This window comes from Lampetra planeri, chromosome 59 (genome assembly GCF_965212315.1).
Source record: "Lampetra planeri chromosome 59, kcLamPlan1.2.h2, whole genome shotgun sequence".
Classification (NCBI taxonomy): Eukaryota; Metazoa; Chordata; class Hyperoartia; order Petromyzontiformes; family Petromyzontidae; genus Lampetra; species Lampetra planeri.
Window position 1 is genome coordinate 5,141,913 of NC_136165.1, and position 25,181 is coordinate 5,167,093.

Sequence of the window (25,181 nt, forward strand, 5' to 3'; positions counted from 1 at the left end):
GGGTAAGCAGCAGGCCGAGGGGGAGGTGCGTCGCCTCTTCCAGCCCTTCGGGGTGCTGGAGGAGTGCACCGTGCTCAGGGCACCTGACGGGGTCAGCAAGGGTCAGTCGCTCGCTCGCCCACTCGTTCACTCACAGTCATGCTCACTCACGCGTTCACTCACAGTCATACTCACTCGCCCACTCGTTCACTCACAGTCACGCTCACCCACCCACTCGTTCACTCACAGTCATACTCACTCACTCACGCGTGCACTCACAGTCATACTCACTCGCCCACTCGTTCACACAGTCATACTCGCTCGCTCACTCACTCACGCGTTCACTCACAGTCACGCTCACCCACCCACTCGTTCACTCACAGTCATACTCACTCACTCACGCGTTCACTCACAGTCATACTCACTCGCTCACTCGTTCACTCACAGTCATACTCACTCGCTCACTCGTTCACTCACAGTCATGCTCACTCACGCGTTCACTCACAGTCATACTCACTCACTCACGCGTTCACTCACAGTCATGCTCGCTTGCTCACGCGTTCACTCACAGTCATACTCACTCGCTCACTCGTTCACTCACAGTCATACTCACTCGCTCACTCGTTCACTCACAGTCATGCTCACTCACCCACTCGTTCACTCACAGTCATGCTCGCTCGCTCACTCGTTTAGTCACAGTCATGCTCGCCCGCTCACGCGTTCACTCACAGTCATACTCACTCGCTCACTCACTCACACGTTCACTCACAGTCATACTCGCTCACCCACTCGTTCACTCACAGGCATGCTCGCTCACTCACCCACCCACGCGTTCACTCACAGTCATACTCGCTCGCTCACGCGTTCACTCACAGTCATGCTCGCTCGCTCGCTCACTCACTAGTTCACTCACAGTCATACTCACTCGCTCACTCACTTGTTCACTCACATTCATACTCACTCACTCGTTCACTCACAGTCATACTCACTCACCCACTCGTTCACTCACAGTCATGCTCGCTCGCTCGCTCACCCACTCGTTCACTCACAGTCATGCTCGCTCGCTCACCCACGCGTTCACTCACAGTCATGCTCGCTCGCTCACCCACTCGTTCACTCACAGTCATGCTTGCTCGCTCGCTCACTCACAGTCATGCTCGCTTGCTCACTCACAGTCATGCTCGCTCGCTCGCTCACCCACGCGTTCACTCACAGTCATACTCGCTCGCTCACTCACAGTCATGCTCGCTCGCTCACCCACTCGTTCACTCACAGTCATGCTCGCTCGCTCGCTCACTCACAGTCATGCTCGCTCGCTCACCCACTCATTCACTCACAGTCATGCTCGCTCACTCACTCACGCGTTCACTCACAGTCATGCTCGCTCGCTCGCTCACCCACTCGTTCACTCACCCACTCGTTCACTCACAGTCATGCTCGCTCGCTCACTCACAGTCATGCTCGCTCGCTCACCCACTCATTCACTCACAGTCATGCTCGCTCGCTCGCTCACGCGTTCACTCACAGTCATGCTCGCTCGCTCGCTCACCCACTCGTTCACTCACCCACTCGTTCACTCACAGTCATGCTCGCTCGCTCGCTCACCCACGCATTCACTCACAGTCATGCTCGCTCACCCACTCGTTCACTCACAGTCATACTCGCTCGCTCGCTCGCTCACCCACGCGTTCACTCACAGTCATACTTGCTCGCTCACTCACAGTCATGCTCGCTCGCTCACCCACTCGTTCACTCACAGTCATGCTCGCTCACTCACGCGTTCACTCACAGTCATGCTCACTCGCTCGCTCACCCACTCGTTCACTCACAGTCATACTCGCTCGCTCACCCACCCACTCGTTCACTCACAGTCATACTCGCTCGCTCACCCACCCACTCGTTCACTCTCAATCATACTCGCTCGCTCACCCACCCACTCGTTCACTCACAGTCATACTCGCTCGCTCACTCACCCACGCGTTCACTCACAGTCATGCTCGCTCACCCACTCGTTCACTCACAGTCATACTCGCTCACCCATACTCACGCTAGCTCACGCGTTCACTCTCTCACGCTCGTACTCACTCGACCACTCACGCTCGTACTCGCAAGCGAACTCATCCATTCGCTCGCTCGCTTACGCTCGTGCAACCGTGTCTCGTTTAACGAGCAATGTTGAATTCAGACCAAGTTGTTCCCAAAATGAGCGAAATGTTCGCTTAGCGAGAGGCGGCGGCAGGGGGCGCACTGCGGCCCGCTGCTGTTGGCTGAGCAGCGCGCCCCGCGTCACTCGCTTTGTGGGGGAGGGGCCTCGTGGTGGCTCTGCGGTGGGTGGGTGGGGTGGGTGGGGGAGGGGTCGGTGGGGTGGAGGGGTCGGTGGGGTGGGTGGGGGAGGGGTCGGTGGGGTGGGTGGGGGAGGGGTCGGTGGGGTGGATGGGGGAGGGGTCGGTGGGGTGGATGGGGGGAGGGGTGGATGGGGGAGGGGTCGGTGGGGTGGGCGGGGGAGGGGTCGGTGGCGTGGAGGGGGGAGGGGTCGGTGGAGTGGAGGGGGGGACGGGTGGGTGGGGTGGAGGGGTGGATGGGGGAGGGGTGGGTGGGGTGGGTGTGGGAGGGGTGGGGGCTCCGTTCATTAACCGAAAGACGCTCATGATGAGAACAGGAAGTCAGTCGCGCTCCATCTCGTATCCCCCCCCGCCATCGTGGCGATGAACCCCTGGGACCCCGGTTCGATTTCCAGCCACGGCTAATATCAGTCGCGAGTGATATTTGAACCGGCGGTCCTGCACGGCCCCTGCTTATCCCTCCACCCACTAACGCCATCTGCCCTTCAAACAACACCAATGCCAGACACCTGCAAGGACCGTGGTTCTTGTACGTATATAAACGTTGCACTTAATTTACACCGTCTCTAACCAACTGTGCTGTAATCCGAGGTGCGGGGGGAAGAACAACAAACTTAAACACAAAAAAATTGGTTTAAATGTGGTATAGTGGTGTAGTGCATTTGTAGTGTATGGTGGAGTATGTATGTTCAACTTATTTAGCACCGTACGTAGCCAACCGTGCTAGATAGTGTGTGGCAAGTGTTACATTTGATGTTTTATTACAACATTTTAAAATTGTAGTTTAATATCTTTCACGTAAAAAAAAGTTGTTCAACAGTGGAAAATGTTTGGGGCTGAGACGTAACTCTGCATCGAACATGGGAGTGCTCGTTTAACGAGTTGTCGCTTAACGAGCAACTTAACGCTGAAGCGATACGCGCCCGTACTCACCCACCCATTGACTCGCCCACTCACACTCGCTCACTCCTCACTCATTCCCAATCATTCTCGTTCACTCTCCGACTGCGCGTGCTGCTGCTGCTGCAGGCTGCGCGTTTGTCAAGTTCTCCTCTCACGCCGAGGCGCACGCAGCCATCGGAGCCCTGCACCTGAGCCAGACCATGCCGGTGACTCTCACACTCACTCACACTCACTCATGTTCACTCACTCACACTCACTCATGCTCACTCACACTCGCTCACTCATGTTCACTCACTCACACTCACACTCACTCACGCTCACTCACTCACACTCACTCACTCACACTCACTCACACTCATGTTCACTCACTCACACTCACTCATGTTCACTCACACTCACTCACACTCACTCACACTCACTCACACTCTCACACTCACTCATGTTCACTCACTAACACTCACTCACACTCTCACACTCACTCACTCTCACTCATGTTCACTCACCCTCGTTCACACTCACTCACACTCTAACATTCACTTACACACTCACTCTCACATTCACTCTCTCACTTTCACTCGCACTCTCACATTCACTCACGCTTTAACTCTCACATTCACTCACTCTCACACATGACAACGATGGCAGCGACATGACGCCCTCAATGACACAGTATGACGCCATCGACGGTGGTGTCGCACGGTGTCGCGGTGACATGGTGTCGTGGTGTCGCGCGGTGACAAGGTGTCGTGGTGTCGTGGTGTCACGGTGTCGTGGTGACACGATGACACGGTGTCGTGGTGACACAGTGTCACGGTGTCGTGGTGTCGCACGGTGTCGCGGTGTCACGGTGTCGTGGTGACACAGTGTCATGGTGACACAGTGTCGTGGTGACACGGTGTCGTGGTGACACGGTGTCGTGGTGACACGGTGTCGTGGTGACACAGTGACATGGTGTCGTGGTGACACAGTGACAAGGTGTCGTGGTGACACGGTGTCGTGGTGACACAGTGACACGGTGTCGTGGTGTCACGGTGTGGTGGTGCCACGGTGTCGTGGTGACACGGTGACACGGTGTCGTGGTGACACAGTGACACGGTGTCGTGGTGTCACGGTGTCGTGGTGACACGGTGGCGTGGTGTCACGGTGTCGTGGTGTCACGGTGTCGTGGTGTCACGGTGTGGTGGTGTCACGGTGTCGTGGTGTCACGGTGTCGTGGTGTCACGGTGTCATGGTGTCACGGTGTCGTGGTGTCACGGTGTCGTGGTGACACGGTGTCGTGGTGTCACGGTGTCGTGGTGTCACGGTGTGGTGGTGTCACGGTGTCGTGGTGTCACGGTGTCGTGGTGTCACGGTGTCGTGGTGTCACGGTGTCGTGGTGTCACGGTGTGGTGGTGTCACGGTGTGGTGGTGTCACGGTGTCGTGGTGTCACGGTGTCGTGGTGTCACGGTGTCGTGGTGACACGGTGTCGTGGTGACACGGTGTCGTGGTGTCACGGTGTCGTGGTGTCAAGGTGTCGTGGTGTCACGGTGTGGTGGTTTCACGGTGTCGTGGTGTCACGGTGTGGTGGTGTCACGGTATCGTGGTGTCACCGTGTCGTGGTGTCACGGTGTCGTGGTGACACGGTGTCGTGGTGACACGGTGTCGTGGTGTCACGGTGTCGTGGTGTCATGGTGTCGTGGTGTCACAGTGTCGTGGTGATACGGTGTGGTGGTGTCACGGTGTCGTGGTGTCACGGTGTCGTGGTGACACGTTGTCGTGGTGTCACAGTGTCGTGGTGACATGGTGTGGTGGTGTCACGGTGTCGTGGTGACACGGTGTGGTGTGTCATGGTGTCGTGGTGACACGGTGTCGTGGTGTCACGGTGTCGTGGTGTCACGGTGTCATGGTGTCACGGTGTCGTGGTGATACGGTGTCGTGGTGTCACGGTGTCGTGGTGTCACGGTGTCGTGGTGTCGTGGTGACACGGTGTCGTGGTGTCACGGTGTCGTGGTGACACGGTGTGGTGGTGTCACGGTGTCGTGGTGACACGGTGTGGTGTGTCATGGTGTCGTGGTGACACGGTGCCGTGGTGTCACGGTGTCGTGGTGACACGGTGTCGTGGTGACATGGTGTGGTGGTGTCATGGTGTCGTGGTGACACGGTGTCGTGGTGACACGGTGTCGTGGTGTCACGGTGTCGTGGTGACACGGTGTGGTGGTGTCATGGTGTCGTGGTGACACGGTGTCGTGGTGACACGGTGTCGTGGTGACACGGTGTCGTGGTGACACGGTGTGGTGGTGTCATGGTGTCATGTTGACACGGTTTCGTGGTGTCACGGTGTCGTGGTGTCACGGTGTCGTGGTGACACGGTGTCGTGGTGTCGCGGTGTCGTGGTGTCGCGGTGTCGTGGTGACACGGTGTGGTGGTGACACGGTGTCGTGGTGTCACGGTGTCGTGGTGACACGGTGTCGTGGTGACACGGTGTCGTGGTGTCACAGTGTCGTGGTGACACGGTGTGGTGGTGTCATGGTGTGGTGGTGACACGGTGTCATGGTGTCATGGTGTCGTGGTGTTACGGTGTCGTGGTGACACGGTGTGGTGGTGTCATGGTGTCGTGGTGACACGGTGTCGTGGTGTCACGGTGTCGTGGTGTCACGGTGTGGTGGTGACACGGTGTCGTGGTGTCACGGTGTGGTGGTGACACGGTGTCGTGGTGTCATGGTGTCGTGGTGTCACGGTGTCGTGGTGTCACGGTGTCGTGGTGACATGGTGTCGTGGTGTAACGGTGTCGTGGTGACACGGTGTGGTGGTGACACGGTGTCGTGGTGTCACGGTGTCGTGGTGTCACGGTGTCGTGGTTTCACGGTGTCGTGGTGACACGGTGTCGTGGTGACACGGTGTCGTGGTGACACGGTGACACGGTGTCGTGGTGACACAGTGACACGGTGTCGTGGTGTCACGGTGTCATGGTGTCACGGTGTCGTGGTGACACGGTGTCGTGGTGTCACGGTGTCGTGGTATCACGGTGTCGTGGTGACACGGTGTCGTGGTGTCGTGGTGACACGGTGTCGTGGTGACACGGTGACACGGTGTCGTGGTGACACAGTGACACGGTGTCGTGGTGTCACGGTGTCGTGGTTGCACGGTGTCGTGGTGACACAGTGACACGGTGTCACGCTGTCGTGGTGACACGGTGTCGTGGTGTCACGGTGGCGTGGTGTCATGGTGTCGTGGTGTCACGGTGTCGTGGTGTCACGGTGTCGTGGTGTCACGGTGTGGTGGTGTCACGGTGTCACGGTGTCGTGGTGTCACGGTGTCGTGGTGTCACGGTGTCGTGGTGTCACGGTGTCGTGGTGTCACGGTGTGGTGGTGTCACGGTGTCGTGGTGTCACGGTGTCGTGGTGACACGGTGTCGTGGTGACACGGTGTCGTGGTGACACGGTGTCGTGGTGTCACGGTGTCGTGGTGTCAAGGTGTCGTGGTGTCATGGTGTGGTGGTGTCACGGTGTCGTGGTGTCACGGTGTCGTGGTGTCACGGTGTGGTGGTGTCACAGTGTCGTGGTGTCACGGTGTCATGGTGTCACGGTGTCGTGGTGACACGGTGTCGTGGTGACACGGTGTCGTGGTGTCACGGTGTCGTGGTGTCACGGTGTCGTGGTGTCACGGTGTTGTGGTGATACGGTGTGGTGGTGTCACGGTGTCGTGGTGTCACGGTGTCGTGGTGACACGGTGTCGTGGTGTCACGGTGTCGTGGTGACACGGTGTGGTGGTGTCACGTTGTCGTGGTGACACGGTGTCGTGGTGTCACGGTGTCGTGGTGACACGGTGTGGTGGTGTCACGGTGTCGTGGTGACACGGTGTGGTGTGTCATGGTGTCGTGGTGACACGGTGCCGTAGTGTCACGGTGTCGTGGTGTCACGGTGTCGTGGTGACACGGTGTCGTGGTGACACGGTGTCGTGGTAACACGGTGTCGTGGTGTCACGGTGTCGTGGTGTCAAGGTGTCGTGGTGTCATGGTGTGGTGGTGTCACGCTGTCGTGGTGACACGGTGTCGTGGTGTCACGGTGGCGTGGTGTCACGGTGTCGTGGTGTCACGGTGTCGTGGTGTCATGGTGTCGTGGTGTCACGGTGTGGTGGTGTCACGGTGTCGTGGTGTCACGGTGTCGTGGTGTCACGGTGTCGTGGTGTCACGGTGTCGTGGTGACACGGTGTCGTGGTGACACGGTGTCGTGGTGTCACGGTGTCGTGGTGTCACGGTGTGGTGGTGTCACGGTGTCGTGGTGTCACGTTTCGTGGTGTCACGGTGTCGTGGTGACACGGTGCCGTGGTGACACTGTGTCGTGGTGACACGGTGTCGTGGTGTCACGGTGTCGTGGTGTCACGGTGTCGTGGTCTCAAGGTGTCGTGGTGTCATGGTGTGGTGGTGTCACGGTGTCGTGGTGTCACGGTGTCGTGGTGTCACGGTGTGGTGGTGTCACGGTGTCGTGGTGTCACGGTGTTGTGGTGTCACGGTGTCGTGGTGACACGGTGTCGTGCTGACACGGTGTCGTGGTGTCACGGTGTCGTGGTGTCACGGTGTCGTGGTGATACGGTGTGGTGGTGTCACGGTGTCGTGGTGTCACGGTGTCGTGGTGACACGTGTCGTGGTGTCACGGTGTCGTGGTGACACGGTGTGGTGGTGACACGGTGTGGTGGTGTCACGGTGTGGTGTGTCGTGGTGATACGGTGTGGTGGTGTCACGGTGTCGTGGTGTCACGGTGTCGTGGTGACACGGTGTCGTGGTGTCACGGTGTCGTGGTGACACGGTGTCGTGGTGTCACGGTGTCGTGGTGACACGGTGTGGTGTTGTCACGGTGTCGTGGTGACACGGTGTGGTGTGTCATGGTGTCGTGGTGACACGGTGCCGTGGTGTCACGGTGTCGTGGTGACACGGTGTCGTGGTGACACGATGTGGTGGTGTCATGGTGTCGTGGTGACACGGTGTCGTGGTGACACGGTGTCGTGGTGACAAGGTGTCGTGGTGACACGGTGTGGTGGTGTCATGGTGTCATGTTGACACGGTTTCGTGGTGTCATGGTGTCGTGGTGTCACGGTGTCGTGGTGACGCGGCGTCGTGGTGTCCCGGTGTCGTGGTGACACGGTGTGGTGGTGACACGGTGTCGTGGTGTCACGGTGTCGTGGTGACACGGTGTCGTGGTGACACGGTGTCGTGGTGTCACGGTGTCGTGGTGACACGGTGTGGTGGTGTCATGGTGTGGTGGTGACACGGTGTCGTGGTGTCATGGTGTCGTGGTGTTACGGTGTCGTGGTGACACGGTGTGGTGGTTTCATGGTGTCGTGGTGACACGGTGTCGTGGTGTCACGGTGTCGTGGTGTCACGGTGTCGTGGTGTCACGGTGTGGTGGTGACACGGTGTCGTGGTGTCACGGTGTCGTGGTGACACGGTGTCGCGGTGTCACGGTGTCATGATGTCACGGTGTCGTGGTGTCACGGTGTCGTGGTGATACGGTGTCGTGGTGTCAAGGTGTCGTGGTGTCACGGTGTCGTGGTGACACGGTGTCGTGGTGTCACGGTGTCGTGGTGACACGGTGTGGTGGTGTCACGGTGTCGTGGTGACACGGTGTGGTGTGTCATGGTGTCGTGGTGACACGGTGTCGTGGTGTCACGGTGTCGTGGTGTCACGGTGTCGTGGTGTCACGGTGTCGTGGTGATACGGTGTGGTGGTGTCACGGTGTCGTGGTGTCACGGTGTCGTGGTGTCACGGTGTCGTGGTGACATGGTGTCGAGGTGTCACGGTGTCGTGGTGACACGGTGTGGTGGTGTCACGGTGTCGTGGTGACACGGTGTCGTGGTGACACGGTGTCGTGGTGACACGGTGTCGTGGTGACACGGTGTGGTGGTGTCATGGTGTCATGTTGACACGGTTTCGTGGTGTCACGGTGTCGTGGTGTCACGGTGTTGTGGTGACACGGTGTCGTGGTGACATGGTGTCGTGGTGTCGCGGTGTCGTGGTGACACGGTGTGGTGGTGACACGGTGTCGTGGTGTCACGGTGTCGTGGTGACACGGTGTCGTGGTGACACGGTGTCGTGGTGTCACAGTGTCGTGGTGACACGGTGTGGTGGTGTCATGGTGTGGTGGTGACACGGTGTCATGGTGTCATTGTGTCATGGTGTCGTGGTGTTACGGTGTCGTGGTGACACGGTGTGGTGGTGTCATGGTGTCGTGGTGACACGGTGTCGTGGTGTCACGGTGTCGTGGTGTCACGGTGTCGTGGTGACACGGTGTCGTGGTGTCACGGTGTCGTGGTTTCACGGTGTCGTGGTGACACAGTGTCGTGGTGACACGGTGACACGGTGTCGTGGTGACACAGTGACACGGTGTCGTGGTGTCACGGTGTCGTGGTGTCACGGTGTCGTGGTATCACGGTGTCGTGGTGACACGGTGTCGTGGTGACACGGTGACACGGTGTCGTGGTGACACAGTGACACGGTGTCGTGGTGTCACGGTGTCGTGGTGGCACGGTGTCATGGTGACACAGTGACACGGTGTCACGCTGTCGTGGTGACACGGTGTCGTGGTGTCACGGTGGCGTGGTGTCACGGTGTCGTGGTGTTACAGTGTCGTGGTGTCACGGTGTGGTGGTGTCACGGTGTCGTGGTCTCACGGTGTCGTGGTGTCACGGTGTCGTGGTGTCACGGTGTCGTGGTGTCACGGTGTCATGGTGACACGGTGTCGTGGTGTCACGGTGTCGTGGTGTCACGGTGTGGTGGTGTTACGGTGTCGTGGTGACACGGTGTCGTGGTGACACGGTATCGTGGTGACATGGTGTCGCGGTGTCACGGTGTCGTGGTGTCAAGGTGTCGTGGTGTCACGGTGTGGTGGTGTCACGGTGTCGTGGTGTCACGGTGTCGTGGTGTCACGGTGTGGTGGTGTCACGGTGTCGTGGTGTCACGGTGTCGTGGTGTCACGGTGTCGTGGTGTCACGGTGTCATGGTGACACGGTGTCGTGGTGTCACGGTGTCGTGGTGTCACGGTGTGGTGGTGTCACGGTGTCGTGGTGTCACGGTGTCATGGTGACACGGTGTCGTGGTGTCACGGTGTCGTGGTGTCACAGTGTCGTGGTGTCACGGTCTCGTGGTGATACGGTGTGGTGGTGTCACGGTGTCGTGGTGTCACGGTGTCGTGGTGACACGGTGTGGTGGTGTCACGGTGTCATGGTGACACAGTGTGGTGTGTCATGGTGTCGTGGTGATACTTTGTGGTGGTGTCACGGTGTCGTGGTGTCACGGTGTCGTGGTGACACGGTGTCGTGGTGTCACGGTGTCGTGGTGTCACGGTGTCGTGGTGTCACGGTGTGGTGGTGACACGGTGTCGTGGTGTCACGGTGTCGTGGTGACACGGTGTCGTGGTGTCACGGTGTCATGATGTCACGGTGTCGTGGTGTCACGGTGTCGTGGTGATACGGTGTCGTGGTGTCAAGGTGTCGTGGTGTCACGGTGTCGTGGTGACACGGTGTCGTGGTGTCACGGTGTCGTGGTGACACGGTGTGGTGGTGTCACGGTGTCGTGGTGACACGGTGTGGTGTGTCATGGTGTCGTGGTGACACGGTGTCGTGGTGTCACGGTGTCGTGGTGTCACGGTGTCGTGGTGTCACGGTGTCGTGGTGATACGGTGTGGTGGTGTCACGGTGTCGTGGTGTCACGGTGTCGTGGTGTCACGGTGTCGTGGTGACATGGTGTCGAGGTGTCACGGTGTCGTGGTGACACGGTGTGGTGGTGTCACGGTGTCGTGGTGACACGGTGTCGTGGTGACACGGTGTCGTGGTGACACGGTGTCGTGGTGACACGGTGTGGTGGTGTCATGGTGTCATGTTGACACGGTTTCGTGGTGTCACGGTGTCGTGGTGTCACGGTGTTGTGGTGACACGGTGTCGTGGTGACACGGTGTCGCGGTGTCGTGGTGACACGGTGTGGTGGTGACACGGTGTCGTGGTGTCACGGTGTCGTGGTGACACGGTGTCGTGGTGACACGGTGTCGTGGTGTCACAGTGTCGTGGTGACACGGTGTGGTGGTGTCATGGTGTGGTGGTGACACGGTGTCATGGTGTCATGGTGTCATGGTGTCGTGGTGTTACGGTGTCGTGGTGACACGGTGTGGTGGTGTCATGGTGTCGTGGTGACACGGTGTCGTGGTGTCACGGTGTCGTGGTGTCACGGTGTCGTGGTGACACGGTGTCGTGGTGTCACGGTGTCGTGGTTTCACGGTGTCGTGGTGACACAGTGTCGTGGTGACACGGTGACACGGTGTCGTGGTGACACAGTGACACGGTGTCGTGGTGTCACGGTGTCGTGGTGTCACGGTGTCGTGGTATCACGGTGTCGTGGTGACACGGTGTCGTGGTGACACGGTGACATGGTGTCGTGGTGACACAGTGACACGGTGTCGTGGTGTCACGGTGTCGTGGTGGCACGGTGTCATGGTGACACAGTGACACGGTGTCACGCTGTCGTGGTGACACGGTGTCGTGGTGTCACGGTGGCGTGGTGTCACGGTGTCGTGGTGTTACAGTGTCGTGGTGTCACGGTGTGGTGGTGTCACGGTGTCGTGGTCTCACGGTGTCGTGGTGTCATGGTGTCGTGGTGTCACGGTGTCGTGGTGTCACGGTGACACGGTGTCGTGGTGTCACGGTGTCGTGGTGTCACGGTGTGGTGGTGTCACGGTGTCGTGGTGACACGGTGTCGTGGTGACACGGTGTCGTGGTGACATGGTGTCGTGGTGTCACGGTGTCGTGGTGTCAAGGTGTCGTGGTGTCACGGTGTGGTGGTGTCACGGTGTCGTGGTGTCACGGTGTCGTGGTGTCATGGTGTGGTGGTGTCACGGTGTCGTGGTGTCACGGTGTCGTGGTGTCACGGTGTCGTGGTGTCACGGTGTCATGGTGACACGGTGTCGTGGTGTCACGGTGTCGTGGTGTCACGGTGTGGTGGTGTCACGGTGTCGTGGTGACACGGTGTCGTGGTGTCACGGTGTCGTGGTGTCACAGTGTCGTGGTGTCACGGTCTCGTGGTGATACGGTGTGGTGGTGTCACGGTGTCGTGGTGACACGGTGTTGTGGTGTCACGGTGTCGTGGTGACACGGTGTGGTGGTGTCACGGTGTCATGGTGACACAGTGTGGTGTGTCATGGTGTCGTGGTGATACTTTGTGGTGGTGTCACGGTGTCGTGGTGTCACGGTGTCGTGGTGTCACGGTGTCGTGGTGACACGGTGTGGTGGTGTCACGGTGTCGTGGTGACACGGTGTGGTGTGTCATGGTGTCGTGGTGACAAGGTGCCGTGGTGTCACGGTGTCGTGGTGACACGGTGTCATGGTGTCGTGGTGACACGGTGTCGTGGTGTCACGGTGTCGTGGTGTCACGGTGTCGTGGTGACACGATGTGGTGGTGTCATGGTGTCGTGGTGACACGGTGTCGTGGTGACACGGTGTCGTGGTGACACGGTGTGGTGGTGTCATGGTGTCATGTTGACACGGTTTTGTGGTGTCACGGTGTCGTGGTGTCACGGTGTCGTGGTAACGCGGTGTCGTGGTGACGCGGTGTCGTGGTGTCGCGGTGTCGTGGTGACACGGTGTGGTGGTGACACGGTGTCGTGGTGTCACGGTGTCTTGGTGACACGGTGTCGTGGTGACACGGTGTCGTGGTGTCACGGTGTCGTGGTGACACGGTGTGGTGGTGTCATGGTGTGGTGGTGACACGGTGTCGTGGTGTCATGGTGTCGTGGTGTTATGGTGTCGTGGTGACACGGTGTGGTGGTGTCATGGTGTCGTGGTGACACGGTGTCGTGGTGTCACGGTGTCGTGGTGTCACGGTGTCGTGGTGTCACGGTGTGGTGGTGACACGGTGTCGTGGTGACACGGTGTCGTGGTGTCACGGTGTCGTGGTGTCACGGTGTCGTGGTGTCACGGTGTCGTGGTGATACGGTGTGGTGGTGTCACGGTGTCGTGGTGTCATGGTGTCGTGGTGACACGGTGTCGTGGTGTCACGGTGTCGTGGTGACATGGTGTGGTGGTGTCACGGTGTCATGGTGACACAGTGTGGTGTGTCATGGTGTCGTGGTGATACTTTGTGGTGGTGTCACGGTGTCGTGGTGTCACGGTGTCGTAGTGTCACGGTGTCGTGGTGACACGGTGTCGTGGTGTCACGGTGTCGTGGTGACACGGTGTGGTGGTGTCACGGTGTCGTGGTGACACGGTGTGGTGTGTCATGGTGTCGTGGTGACAAGGTGCCGTGGTGTCACGGTGTCGTGGTGACACGGTGTGGTGGTGTCATGGTGTCGTGGTGACACGGTGTCGTGGTGACACGGTGTCGTGGTGTCACGGTGTCGTGGTGTCACGGTGTGGTGGTGTCACAGTGTCGTGGTGTCACGGTGTCGTGGTGTCACGGTGTCGTGGTGTCACGGTGTCGTGGTGACACGGTGTCGTGGTGACACGGTGTCGTGGTGTCACGGTGTCGTGGTGTCACGGTGTCGTGGTGTCACGGTGTCGTGGTGATACGGTGTGGTGGTGTCACGGTGTCGTGGTGTCATGGTGTCGTGGTGACACGGTGTCGTGGTGTCACGGTGTCGTGGTGACATGGTGTGGTGGTGTCACGGTGTCATGGTGACACAGTGTGGTGTGTCATGGTGTCGTGGTGATACTTTGTGGTGGTGTCACGGTGTCGTGGTGTCACGGTGTCGTAGTGTCACGGTGTCGTGGTGACACGGTGTCGTGGTGTCACGGTGTCGTGGTGACACGGTGTGGTGGTGTCACGGTGTCGTGGTGACACGGTGTGGTGTGTCATGGTGTCGTGGTGACAAGGTGCCGTGGTGTCACGGTGTCGTGGTGACACGGTGTCGTGGTGACATGGTGTGGTGGTGTCATGGTGTCGTGGTGACACGGTGTCGTGGTGTCACGGTGTCGTGGTGTCACGGTGTCGTGGTGACACGATGTGGTGGTGACACGATGTGGTGGTGTCACGGTGTCGTGGTGACACGGTGTCGTGGTGACACGGTGTCGTGGTGACATGGTGTCGTGGTGACACGGTGTGGTGGTGTCATGGTGTCATGTTGACACGGTTTCGTGGTGTCACGGTGTCGTGGTGTCACGGTGTCGTGGTGACGCCGTGTCGTGGTGACGCGGTGTCGTGGTGTCGCGGTGTCGTGGTGACACGGTGTGGTGGTGACACGGTGTCGTGGTGTCACGGTGTCGTGGTGACACGGTGTCGTGGTGACACGGTGTCGTGGTGTCACGGTGTCGTGGTGACACGGTGTGGTGGTGTCATGGTGTGGTGGTGACACGGTATCGTGGTGTCATGGTGTCGTGGTCTTATGGTGTCGTGGTGACACGGTGTGGTGGTGTCATGGTGTCGTGGTGACACGGTGTCGTGGTGTCACGGTGTCGTGGTGTCACGGTGTCGTGGTGTCACGGTGTGGTGGTGACATGGTGTCGTGGTGTCACGGTGTCGTGGTGTCACGGTGTCGTGGTGTCACGGTGTCGTGGTGACATGGTGTCGTGGTGTCACGGTGTCGTGGTGACACGGTGTGGTGGTGACACGGTGTCGTGGTGTCACGGTGTCGTGGTTTCACGGTGTCGTGGTTTCACGGTGTCGTGGTGACACGGTGTCGTGGTGACAAGGTGACACGGTGTCGTGGTGACACAGTGACACGGTGTCGTGGTGTCACGGTGTCGTGGTGACACCGTGTGGTGGAGTCACGGTGTCGTGGTGTCACGGTGTCGTGGTGTCACGGTGTCGTGGTGACACGGTGTCGTGGTGACACGGTGTCGTGGTGTCACGGTGTCGTGGTGACACGGTGTCGTGGTGACACGGTGTCGTGGTGACACGGTGTCGTGGTGACACGGTGTCGTGGTGTCACGGTTTCGTGGTGTCACGGTGTCGTGGTGACACGGTGTGGTGGTGTCACGGTGTCGTGGTGATACGGTGTCGTGGTGACACAGTGACACGGTGTCACGGTGTCGTGGTGACACGGTGTCGTGGTGACACGGTGTCATGGTGTCACGGTGTCGTGGTGACACGGTGTAGTGGTGACACGGTGTCGTGGTGTCACGGTGTCGTGGTGACACGGTGTGGTGGTGTCACGGTGTCATGGTGTCACGGTGTCGTGGTGACACGGTGTCATGGTGTCACGGTGTCGTGGTGACACGGTGTCGGGGTGTCACGGTGTCGTGGTGACACGGTGTCGTGGTGTCACGTTGTCGTGGTGTCACGGTGTCGTGGTGACACGGTGTCGTGGTGTCACGGTGTCGTGGTGACACGGTGTCGTGGTGACACGGTGTCGTGGTGACACAGTGACACGGTGTCGTGGTGTCACGGTGTCGTGGTGTCACGGTGTCGTGCTGACACGGTGTCGTGGTGACACGGTGACACGGTGTCGTGGTGACACAGTGACACGGTGTCGTGGTGGCATTGTGTTGTGGTGACACGGTGTCGTTGTGACACAGTGACACGGTGTCATGGTGTCGTGGTGACACGGTGTCGTGGTGACACGGTGTCATGGTGACACGGTGTCGTGGTGTCACGGTGTCGAGGTGTCACGGTGTCGTGGTGACACGGTGTCGTGGTGACACGGTGTGGTGGAGTCACGGTGTCGTGGTGTCACGGTGTCGTGGTGTCACGGTGTCGTGGTGACACAGTGACACGGTGTCATGGTGTCGTGGTGACACGGTGTCGTGGTGACACGGTGTCGTGGTGTCACGGTGTCGTGGTGTCACGGTGTCGTGGTGTCACGGTGTCGTGGTGACACGGTGTCGTGGTGTCACGGTGTCGTGGTGTCACGGTGTCGTGGTGACACAGTGTCGTGGTGACACAGTGTCGTGGTGACACGGTTTCATGGTGTCACGGTGTGGTGGTGTCACGGTATTGTGGTGACACGGTGTCACGGTGTCGTGGTGACACGGTGTCGTGGTGTCACAGTGTGGTGGTGTTACGGTGTCGTGGTGACACAGTGACACGGTGTCGTGGTGTCACGGTGTGGTGGTGTCGCGGTGTGGTGGCGTCACGGTGTCGTGGTGTCACGGTGTCGTGGTGACACGGTGTCGTGGTGACACGGTGTCGTGGTGTCACGGTGTCGTGGTGTCACGGTGTCGTGGTGACACGGTGTCGTGGTGTCACGGTGTCGTGGTGACACGGTGTCGTGGTGACACGGTGTCGTGGTGTCACGGTGTGGTGGTGTCACGGTATTGTGGTGACACGGTGTCACGGTGTCGTGGTGACATGGTGTCGTGGTGTCACAGTGTGGTGGTGTTACGGTGTCGTGGTGACACAGTGACACGGTGTCGTGGTGTCACGGTGTGGTGGTGTCGCGGTGTGGTGGTGTCACGGTGTCGTGGTGTCGTGGTGTCGCGGTGCCGCAGGGCGCCTCCTCGAGCCTCGTGGTGAAGTTCGCCGACAGCGACCGTGAGCGCAGCGCCCGGCGCCTGCACCAGCAGCTGGGGGCCGCCGGCACGGTGGCCCTGCAGCTCGCCGCCGCCACGGCGCCGCCACCGCCGCCGCCGGGGGCCGTCGCTGCCGCGGCCGTCTTGGCGGCCTACGGGACGGCGGAGGCCTACGGGGCGGCGTTCGCGCACCACGCGGCCGCCGTGAGTCCAGCGGGCGTCGGTGCTGGAATCCCATTGGGACCGGCGGCCCTGTTGTTTCTCTTCTTCCTGATGGCATCTTGTAACTCCTGTGTCACCGAGGGATTTGTGGTCGATGACCTCCATCTCAACGGTTGTACTTCGGTTGGGTGAGTTCTTTGCAGTGTTCTTTCCAACGGGATTTTATTGATTCATCATCCTTCAGCAGCTTTTGTGTAACATTTGAGCGAAGGGGGTTTAGGCCACGGCAACTGGGCCCGCACACTGCCTTGGTGGCGGTGTTGAAGAAGCCGCTGGCATCGCCGGAGTCTTCCAGCTGTTTGTGCACAAGCGCTCGCTCGCCTTCTCCGTCTCCCCACGGTGGCCGCAGCTGGTGCAGCAGCAGCAGCAGGTGGCGGTGATGACGCCCGTGCCAGGCTAGGTGCACCGCTGTTGGTTACGCAGCAGTATAGCCACCGGCGAGTAGTAACGTCGGCCGCGTGATGCCCATGCCAGGCTAGGTGCACCGCGAGTTAACAGCCGCTCTCTCTGTCTCTCCACAGTGGCAGCAGCAGTAGCAGCAGCAGTAGCAGCAGTAGTAGCAGCAGGTAGCACTGATGACGCCTGTGCCAGGCTAGGTGCACCGCGAGTTAACAGCCGCTCTCTCTGTCTCTCCACAGTGGCAGCAGCAGTAGCAGCAGCAGTAGCAGCAGTAGTAGCAGCAGGTAGCACTGATGACGCCTGTGCCAGGCTAGGTGCACCGCGAGTTAACAGCCGCTCTCTCTGTCTCTCCACAGTGGCAGCAGCAGTAGCAGCAGCAGTAGCAGCAGTAGTAGCAGCAGGTAGCACTGATGACGCCTGTGCCAGGCTAGGTGCACCGCGAGTTAACAGCCGCTCTCTCTGTCTCTCCACGGTGGCAGCAGTAACAGCAGCAGCAGCAGTAGTAGCAGCAGCAGTAGCAGCAGTAGCAGCAGTAGTAGCAGCAGGTAGCACTGATGACGCCTGTAACTGGCTAGGTGCACCACGAGTTTACAGCCGCTCTCTCTGTCTCTCTCTATCTCTCTCTCTGTCTCTCTCTGTCTCTCTCTGTCTCTCTCTGTCTCTCTCTGTCGCTCTCTGTCTCTCTCTGTCTCCCTGTCTTTCCGTCTTTCCCTGTATCTCTGTCTCTCTGTCTGTCTCTCCGCGGTGGCCACAGCAGCTGGCTCAGCAGCAGCAGCAGGTGGCGCTGATGACGGCCGTGGCTGCTGCAGGAGGGGGGGGCGGCCCCCCAGCGTTCCTGCATGGGGTCACGACGTTCAACGGCCTCATGGGCTCCCCCCCCCTGAGCCCCCCTTCTGGTGAGTCACCCCCCCACCCTACCCACCCCCACCCTACCTCCCGCCACCACAAGGCTGAGTCGATCTAAGGGAGGCCCGTGACCGGTTCGGATTATCGTCGCCGGTGTTGGTGGCCGTGAGCGGGGATCGAACTCGGGTCTCTGCCGGGTTTGTAGCCCGGCGTGCTAACCGCTGCACCACCGCTCCCCACGCACACGCACACACCACTTACACACCATCACACACCACCACACACCAACACACACCATCACACAATGTCACACACCACCACACACCATCACACACCATCACACACCATCCCACAGCGTCACACTGCCACCTGGCGGTAGGTGTGGAGGTGTAATTTTATCAGGATATTTGTACTGAGTAATCCTGTGGGCGATGAAGCTCATTTTCGCACACGTCCACCGGCACCAGACTCACGACCCCAGCTCCCTCGTGCACATGACGCTCGGCTGTGTCCCTCTACCGTAATAATAAACAGCTCTCACGATGTTCAAACAACACACACCGATCGCTGCAAGGCATCGTCAAGTCTGGTGAGTATTGTGGTGGTGGTGGTGATGCTGATGGCAGAGGTGTGGACTCGAGTCATGTGACTTGGACTCGAGTCAGACTCGAGTCATGAATTTGATGACTTGCGACTCGACTTGGACTTGCATAACAATGACTTTGTCCCACCTATGAGATGTGGACTCGAGTCATGTGACTTGGACTCGAGTCAGACTCGAGTCATGAATTTGATGACTTGCGACTCGACTTGGACTTGCATAACAATGACTTTGTCCCACCTCTGGCTGATGGTAGTGGCGGTGATACTGGTGGTGATGATTGTGGTGGTGACGCTGGAGCGGTAGGTCGCGTAGCGGTTAGCAAACTGATGCTGTAGGAGTGTAGGTGATGGTGGTGATGACCTTGCCTGTCCATGCGTCACCTTGACTCCCCCCCCCCCCCTGTGTCCCCTTGACTCCCCCCCCTGTGTCCCCTTGACCCCCCACCCCGTGTCTCCACAGCCATCCTCTGCCCCTGTCCCCTGGGTCGGGTGTCCCCCCCCGGGGCCCTGCCACTCGCCGTGGGGGGGTTTGGGCTGGCCCCGCCCCTCGTCCCGCACCCTCCCGGAGACTTCAGCAGCTTCGCCTACACAGCAGGTGCTGAGAGACACGGGGACACATGGGGGAGACACGGGGAGACATGGGGGAGACACGGGGAGACATGGGGAGACACGGGGAGACATGGGGGAGACACGGGGAGACATGGGGGAGACACGGGGAGACATGCGGGAGACACGGGGACACATGGGGGAGACACGGGGAGACATGGGGGAGACACGGGGAGACATGGGGGAGACACGGGGACACATGGGGGAGACACGGGGAGACATGGGGGAGACACGGGGAGACATGGGGGAGACACGGGGATACATGGGGAGACACGGGGAGACATGGGGGAGACACGGGGAGACATGGGGGAGACACGGGGACACATGGGGAGACACGGGGAGACATGGGGGAGACACGGGGATACATGGGGGAGACACGGGGAGACATGCGGGAGACACGGGGACACATGGGGGAGACACGGGGAGACATGGGGGAGACACGGGGAGACGTGGGGGAGACACGGGGATACATGGGGGAGACACGGGGAGGGGGCGGAGACACGGGGAGACATGGGGGAGACACGGGGCGGGAGAGAGACACGGGGCGGGAGAGAGACACGGGGCGGGAGAGAGACACGGGTGGTGGAGAGACACGGGCAGACGGAGACACGGGGTGGGAGAGAGACACGGGGCGGGAGAGAGACACGGGTGGTGGAGAGACATGGGCAGACGGAGACACAGGGTGGGAGAGAGACACGGGGTGGGAGAGAGACACGGAGCGGGAGAGAGACACGGGGCGGGAGAGAGACACGGGCAGACGGAGACACGGGGTGGGAGAGAGACAGGGGGCGGGAGAGAGACACGGGGCGGGAGAGAGACACGGGGCGGGAGAGAGACACGGGTGGTGGAGAGACACGGGCAGACGGAGACACGGGGCGGGAGAGAGACTCGGGCAGACGGAGACACGGGGCGGGAGAGAGACACGGGGCGGGAGAGAGACACGGGGCGGGAGAGAGACACGGGGCGGGAGAGAGACACGGGGCGGGAGAGAGACACGGGTCGGGAGAGAGACACGGGGCGGGAGAGAGACACGGTGTGGGAGAGAGACACGGGGCGAGAGAGAGACACGGGGCGGGAGAGAGACACGGGGCGGGAGAGAGACACGGGGCGGGAGAGAGACACGGGGCGGGAGAGAGACACGGGGCGGGAGAGAGACACGGGGCGGGAGAGAGACACGGGGCGGGAGAGAGACACGGGGCGGGAGAGAGACACGGGGCGGGAGAGAGACACGGGGCGGGAGAGAGACACGGGGCGGGAGAGAGACACGGGGCGGGAGAGAGACACGGGGCGGGAGAGAGACACGGGGCGGGAGAGAGACACGGGGCGGGAGAGAGACACGGGGCGGGAGAGAGACACGGGGCGGGAGAGAGACACGGGGCGGGAGAGAGACACGGGTGGTGGTGACTCTCTGTGCCCTCTCTCTGCAGCTGTGAGCCCCATGGTCTCAGACTCTCTCCAGCAGGCCTACAGCGGGGTGCAACACTACACCGGTAACTCACCACTCACTACTCACCACTCACTACTCACTATTCACCACTCACCACTCACTCACCACTCACTCACCACTCACACCACTCACTCACCACTCACTACTCACCACTCACTATTCACCACTCACTATTCACCACTCACCACTCACTACTCACCACTCTCACCACTCACTACTCACCACTCACCACTCACTACTCACTCACCATTTACTACTCACTCACCATTTACTACTCACCACTCTCACCACTCACTCACCATTTACTACTCACCACTCTCACCACTCACTCACCATTTACTACTCACCACTCACTGCCCACCACTCACTACCCACCACTCACTACTCACCACTCACTACTCACTCACCATTTACTACTCACTCACCATTTACTACTCACTACTTCCTACTCACCACTCACCTTTCACTACTCACTACCCACCACTCACTACTCACCACTCACTACTCACTACCCACCACTCACTACTCACCACTCACTACTCACCACTCGCCACCACTCACTCACCACTCACTCACCACTCACTCACCATTTACTACTCACTACTCACCACTCACTACTCACCACTCACTCACCACTTACTACTCATCACTCACTACTCATCACTCACTACTCACAACCCACCACTCACTACTCACCATTCACTACTCACCACTCACTCACCACTCACTACCCACCACTCACTACTCACCACTCACTCACCACTCACCACTCACTACTCACCACTCACTACTCACCATTTACTACTCACCACTCACTACTCACCATTTACTACTCGCAACGCCCACTCACTCGCCACTCATCACTGTCACACTACAGCGTGACACACACACGGTAGTGTCACGCTGCCGCCTGACGATAGGCGGCGCTATGATGCAGAGTGAGTGACCACGTGATGATTGTGGTCGTGGTGATGGTTGGTGGTGGTGGTGATGAGTGTGGTGGTAGTGGTTGTGATGATGATTGTGGTGGTGGTTGTGATGATGAGTGTGGTGGTGGTGATGAGTGTGGTAGTAGTGGTTGTGATGATGATTGTGGTGGTGGTGGTGATGATGAGTGTGGTGGTGATAATGGTGGTGGTTGTGGTGATGAGTGTAGTGGTGATGATGAGTGTGGTGGTGGTGATGATGAGTGTGGTGGTGGTGGTGATGAGTGTGGTAGTAGTGGTTGTGATGATGATTGTGGTGGTGGTTGTGATGATGAGTGTGGTGGTGGTGATGATGAGTGTGGTGGTAATGAGTGTGGTGGTGGTGGTGATGAGTGTGGTAGTAGTGGTTGTGATGATGATTGTGGTGGTGGTTGTGATGATGAGTGTGGTGATGATAATGGTGGGGGTTGTGGTGATGAGTGTGGGGGTGGTGGTGATGAGTGTGGTAGTAGTGGTTGTGATGATGATTGTGGTGGTGGTTGTGATGATGAGTGTGGTGGTGATAATGGTGGTGGTTGTGGTGATGAGTGTGGTGGTGGTGGTGATGAGTGTGGTAGTAGTGGTTGTGATGATGATTGTGGTGGTGGTTGTGATGATGAGTGTGGTGGTGATAATGGTGGTGGTTGTGGTGATGAGTGTGGTGGTGGTGGTGATGAGTGTGGTAGTAGTGGTTGTGATGATGATTGTGGTGGTGGTTGTGATGATGAGTGTGGTGGTGATTGTGGTGGTGGTGGTGATGAGTGTGGTAGTAGTGGTTGTGATGATGATTGTGGTGGTGGTTGTGATGATGAGTGTGGTGGTGATAATGGTGGTGGTTGTGGTGATGAGTGTAGTGGTGATGATGAGTGTGGTGGTGGTGATGATGAGTGTGGTGGTGGTGGTGGTGATGAGTGCGGTAGTAGTGGTTGTGATGATGATTGTGGTGGTGGTTGTGATGATGAGTGTGGTGGTGATAATGGTGGTGGTTGTGGTGATGAGTGTGGTGGTGGTGATGATGCGTGCGGCAAGACAACCCCTTACCTCCTCGTTTGTGCCGGATGGTAACGCTGTGGTGAGCAGTGCCATGGGGGGTGGGGGGGGCAATTTCGATGTATCCATGCCGTTCATGGGGTTTGTAGCAACAACAAGGGCCAAAGGGGGCTTTGGACGGGTGCAAGGGGCTGATAACCCCTCCGGCTTCAATGAATTACCACTAAACCATGGAAAAACTATCCCACTAAGCTTGTGCCGAAGGCCCTGGGGTTAACAGGCATCTATGACGTTTCCTAGCCAAACCCCATTTGGCAGAACCAGGAGATTGAATCCTTACCCTCGGGGTTCCTCCAGAAACAGCAAAAAGCCACTGCGGGTGGCCACGTGGAATGTCCCATCGCTGCCTGCGGACAAAAGAGGCTGCCACTTGTCTGTCGGAGCTGGACCGGTACCGCATGAATTTCTGTGGTATTCAGGAGATACGGTGGACCGGCTCCTGCTCCTGCCACCATGAGGGGTGGACAGTCTTTTACTCGGGGCAGGAGACTGCCAAACAACAGGGAGTGGCTCTTCTTCTGAACAAAAGAATGAAGGTGGTGTGGGAGCATGGCGGTGAGGTGTGGGAAGCTGTAAACCCCAGGCTACTTTGGACTCGCCTTCCCAGCAACCAGAGGCGAGGAGTAGTGGTCGTGGTTTCTTATGCCCCACCGAAGAGGAACATCAGTGGAGGGATGCAGGCAAGGTCGGTAAGTCAGATGCCTTCTATGACCTTCTGTCACAGGTGCTAGCAAAAGTGCCCCCTCGGGATAGAGTCATCCTGTTGGGTGACTTTAATGTCCGAGTTGGTCATGATGCTGGCACCTGGTTTAGAGTGATTGGAAGGCATGGGACAGATCAGCTCAATAACAATGGTAGGTGGCTGCTAGACTTTTGTGCAGCCCATGGGCTTGGAATTACCAACATGCTGTTCCGGCATTGGTACATCCACACAACATCATGGTCCAAGCAAGAACATCTGCTGGTCTATAGAGTAACTCAACAGTGCATGCGGGCCCATGTCCTTGACACCAGGACCTACCGTGGAGCTGATCTGGCCACTGACCATCGACTTGTCATCTGTAAGATGTGCCTGTCATTCTTCCACTCCAGTGGTGGGTGTACACCCAGGACCCCATTCAAACCTATAGTGGCCTGGTCTCAGCTAGCTGATAAAAGTTTCAAGCGAGAATTTCATCATCGCTTGCAGCTGGGGTTAGCATCGTCTCCTCCTGATATCGAGGGGAAATAGGCGAGGTTTAGGACTGTGGCTCATGCACCTGCAATGGCTGCATGGGTTACATGGTCCAGACCTCGCCAGAGACCCTGGCTAACAGAGGAGGTGTTCAGGCTGGTTGAGAAAAAGGGACAGGCCCACTCTCATCGTTGACAGCATCCCACGTCAGAAAATGAGGAGGCTTACCGCAGCCTTCGCTCATTCGAACAATAACTACATATATGATTGATTGATTTCGTCAAGGCCTATGATACCATCAGTAGGCCTGGGCTATGGTTTCTTCTTTGTGTTTTCGGAGTCCCTGACTCTCTGCTCACAATCATTGAGGACCTTCATGATGGTGGCCAGGAGTCGGAGCCATTCCCTGTTCACCTTGAGGTGCGACAGGGATGTCCTCTGGCTCCCACATTATTTAACATCTATTTTGACCACGTAGTTTGTGAAGCCTTCGATGGCTGTATTGGAGGAAGCTCCATCTGGCACAGATATAATGGGAGGCTGATTGATGCCCCTTATGTATGCTGATGATCTGGTAATTGCTGCTCACTCTGAGGAGGAGTTGGAGGCACTGCTGCTGAACCTGGAGCATGCAACTAATTGGTGGGGCCTTACAATCAGCCCCACCAAAACTAAGCACCTGCCTTGGTGTTTTGTACCATCAGACACTCCACCCCCACAACTCCCAATTTCTGATGGGGCAGTTGTGGAGAGTGGAGAGTTTTCCATACCTGGGCAGTCTGCTCATGACCGGCTCCGGTTTGACAGCAGAGGTCTCACTCCAAATCAGTCAAGCAACATTATATTTTCATCGTTTGCATAATGCTGTGTGGAAACTATCTGGTCTGCCGCTCCGCATGAAGCTTCAGGTCTTCTCGGCCACAGTCATGCCCTCCCTTCTCTACTCTTGCGAAACGTGGACCCCCCTAATGGAACATCTTCGCCGGTTCGAAACATTTAGGCTGGCCTGCCTATGATCCACCCTGGGTTTAACCAGGCTGGATTGTGTGAGGAGCTCACAAATCTTGAAAGATCTGGGCAAAGTCCCATCGGTGAGCTCCTCCGGCAGGCAAGGCTGCGTTAGCTGCATCATGTAGCCCGTATGCCCACCACAAGCCTAAACAGCTTTTGTTCGGCCTGATAGAGGGGGCTACACGGGCATGGCACTGGCTAGAGAATAGATGGGATTATGTCGTGCAAG

The 25,181-nt window shown here is 58.7% G+C and overlaps 1 protein-coding gene across 1 annotated transcript in view; it reads left to right on the forward strand.

Moving 5' to 3' along the window:
- LOC144736241 (CUGBP Elav-like family member 3-A) overlaps positions 1–25,181 on the forward strand; it is a 38,654-nt gene that overhangs the window by 7,958 nt on the left and 5,515 nt on the right. Inside the window, exons 4-9 of the mRNA XM_078618865.1 lie at positions 1–101; positions 3,351–3,430; positions 16,609–16,833; positions 18,008–18,146; positions 19,160–19,294; positions 20,733–20,795. The exon at positions 1–101 is cut by the window's left edge and continues 25 nt beyond it. Of these exons, the coding sequence (XP_078474991.1) occupies positions 1–101; positions 3,351–3,430; positions 16,609–16,833; positions 18,008–18,146; positions 19,160–19,294; positions 20,733–20,795 (743 nt within the window). The remainder of the gene's footprint in view (positions 102–3,350; positions 3,431–16,608; positions 16,834–18,007; positions 18,147–19,159; positions 19,295–20,732; positions 20,796–25,181) is intronic.